General features: G+C 61.8%; 1 protein-coding gene across 2 annotated transcripts in view; it reads right to left on the bottom strand.

Annotated features, from left to right (window-relative positions):
- Positions 1-208, bottom strand: part of MIA3 (MIA family member 3, ER export factor) — a 41,434-nt gene extending 41,226 nt beyond the window's left edge. Inside the window, exon 1 of one of the 2 annotated variants that reach the window (XM_019516485.1) lies at positions 43-208. In XM_019516485.1, coding sequence (XP_019372030.1) covers positions 43-184 — 142 coding nt within the window. In that variant the 5' untranslated portion in view covers positions 185-208. The remainder of the gene's footprint in view (positions 1-42) is intronic. The other variant, XM_019516486.1, reaches the window with a different exon arrangement.
- Between the last annotated feature and the right edge of the window lie 1,225 nt (positions 209-1,433).

Here is a 1,433-nt window from a genome sequence, read left to right as displayed (position 1 = left end):
CCCCCCCCCCTCGGCCTCGGCTGGACAGGCCCCGCCGCTTACTGCTGCACTCAGGGTCGGCGCAGCGCTTGAGCTCGGCGAAGCGGCGGTCCGGCGCAGGGTCGGGGCCGGCGCCGCAGGGCAGCGGAAGCAGAAGCAGGAGCAGCAGCGGGAGCGGGGCCCCGGGCAGCGGCGCTGCAGCCATGTTGGCGGCCGGCGGGAGGGGGCCGACACGTCAGCACAGCCGGGCCGGGGCCGGGAGGAGGGAGGTGCCGGCGGGAGCCGCCCCCGGGATGTGCAGGGCCGCCCTGCAACCCGCCCCCGCGCATCGCCGCCCGGCAGCGGCCCCAGCTCTGCTGCTGTCTCAGCGGGGGAAGCGCCTCTCCCGCCGCGCGGCAGAGCCGACGGAGACGCCGGGGACAGCGCGTGCCCGCGGGGAGCGTGCGTGTGTCTGAACTACGTGCGCTTGTGGATGCGTGCTGTGAAGTGTGTGTGGGGGAGCCTGTGTGTGTGCGCCTGTGTGTCTGAAGTGTGCTTGTGTATGTGTGTCTGTGAAGTGTGTGTGTATGTGTGAGAAAGAGAGCCTGTGTGAGCATGTCTGACTGTGAAATGTGTGTCTGAGGTGTGCTTGTGTATGTGGCAGTGAAGTGTGTGGGGGGAGCCTGTGTGTGTGTCTGAAGTGGGTGAGAGCCTCTGCGTCTGCCTGAAGTCTGTGTGTGCATGTCTGTGAAGTGTGTGTGGGAGCCTATGTCTGTAAAGTGTGTGGGAGCCTCCGTGTATGAGCTGCTGTGTGTGCATGTGTGTCATAAGTGTGTGCATGTCAGTGAAGGGTGTGTGTGGGAGCCTGTGTGTGTCTGTGAAGTATGTGAGAGCCTCTGTGTGTGTGTGTGTGTGTCTGTGAAGTGTGTATCAGAGCCTGTGTGCATGTGTGTTGACTCTGAGAGCTGCCTCATGAATCCCAGCCAGCGATCAACGCCCTCCTGGCCCCAATCCTTTCACGTTTCCAGACAGAGCTTCCCCAGGCAGCATTGCCGGCCCCTTGGACATATTCCAGGTGGGCAGGCGCTGTCCCATGTGCTCTGCTCGCTGTCCCCCCTTGCAGGACTTGCTTTGAACCTGTGCCCTCATGCCTGCCTGTTTTCTCTCTTTGTCCCTTGAACTCAGTTGACGTGTCCTCATTGGCCTCCTGGCTAAGGGAGGCTTATCCTTCTTTCTTGATGGGCCCAAGCCCATGATCCATTAAGCATATCAGAAGGCCTGAATCCCAGCCAGCCCCACAAACAATGAAGTCAGCAGGGCGGAGGACTTGGACTCTGGGGCTCCAGTGTTGCTGCCCAGCTCTGGCAGGGCCATAAGTTATGTTCTAGGGAGGTGGGGGAAGAAATGCAATCAGCTGCATGTCGCTGGACCCTCCATCAGGATCCTGCTTTCCTCTGCCAGGAAGGGGACTACAG

This window comes from Gavialis gangeticus, unplaced genomic scaffold (assembly GCF_001723915.1).
Source record: "Gavialis gangeticus isolate Ggan-Ray unplaced genomic scaffold, GavGan_comp1, whole genome shotgun sequence".
Taxonomy (NCBI): domain Eukaryota; kingdom Metazoa; phylum Chordata; order Crocodylia; family Gavialidae; genus Gavialis; species Gavialis gangeticus.
The sequence above is the reverse complement of the archived record's forward strand: the minus strand, read 5'-3'. Positions and strand labels throughout refer to the sequence as shown.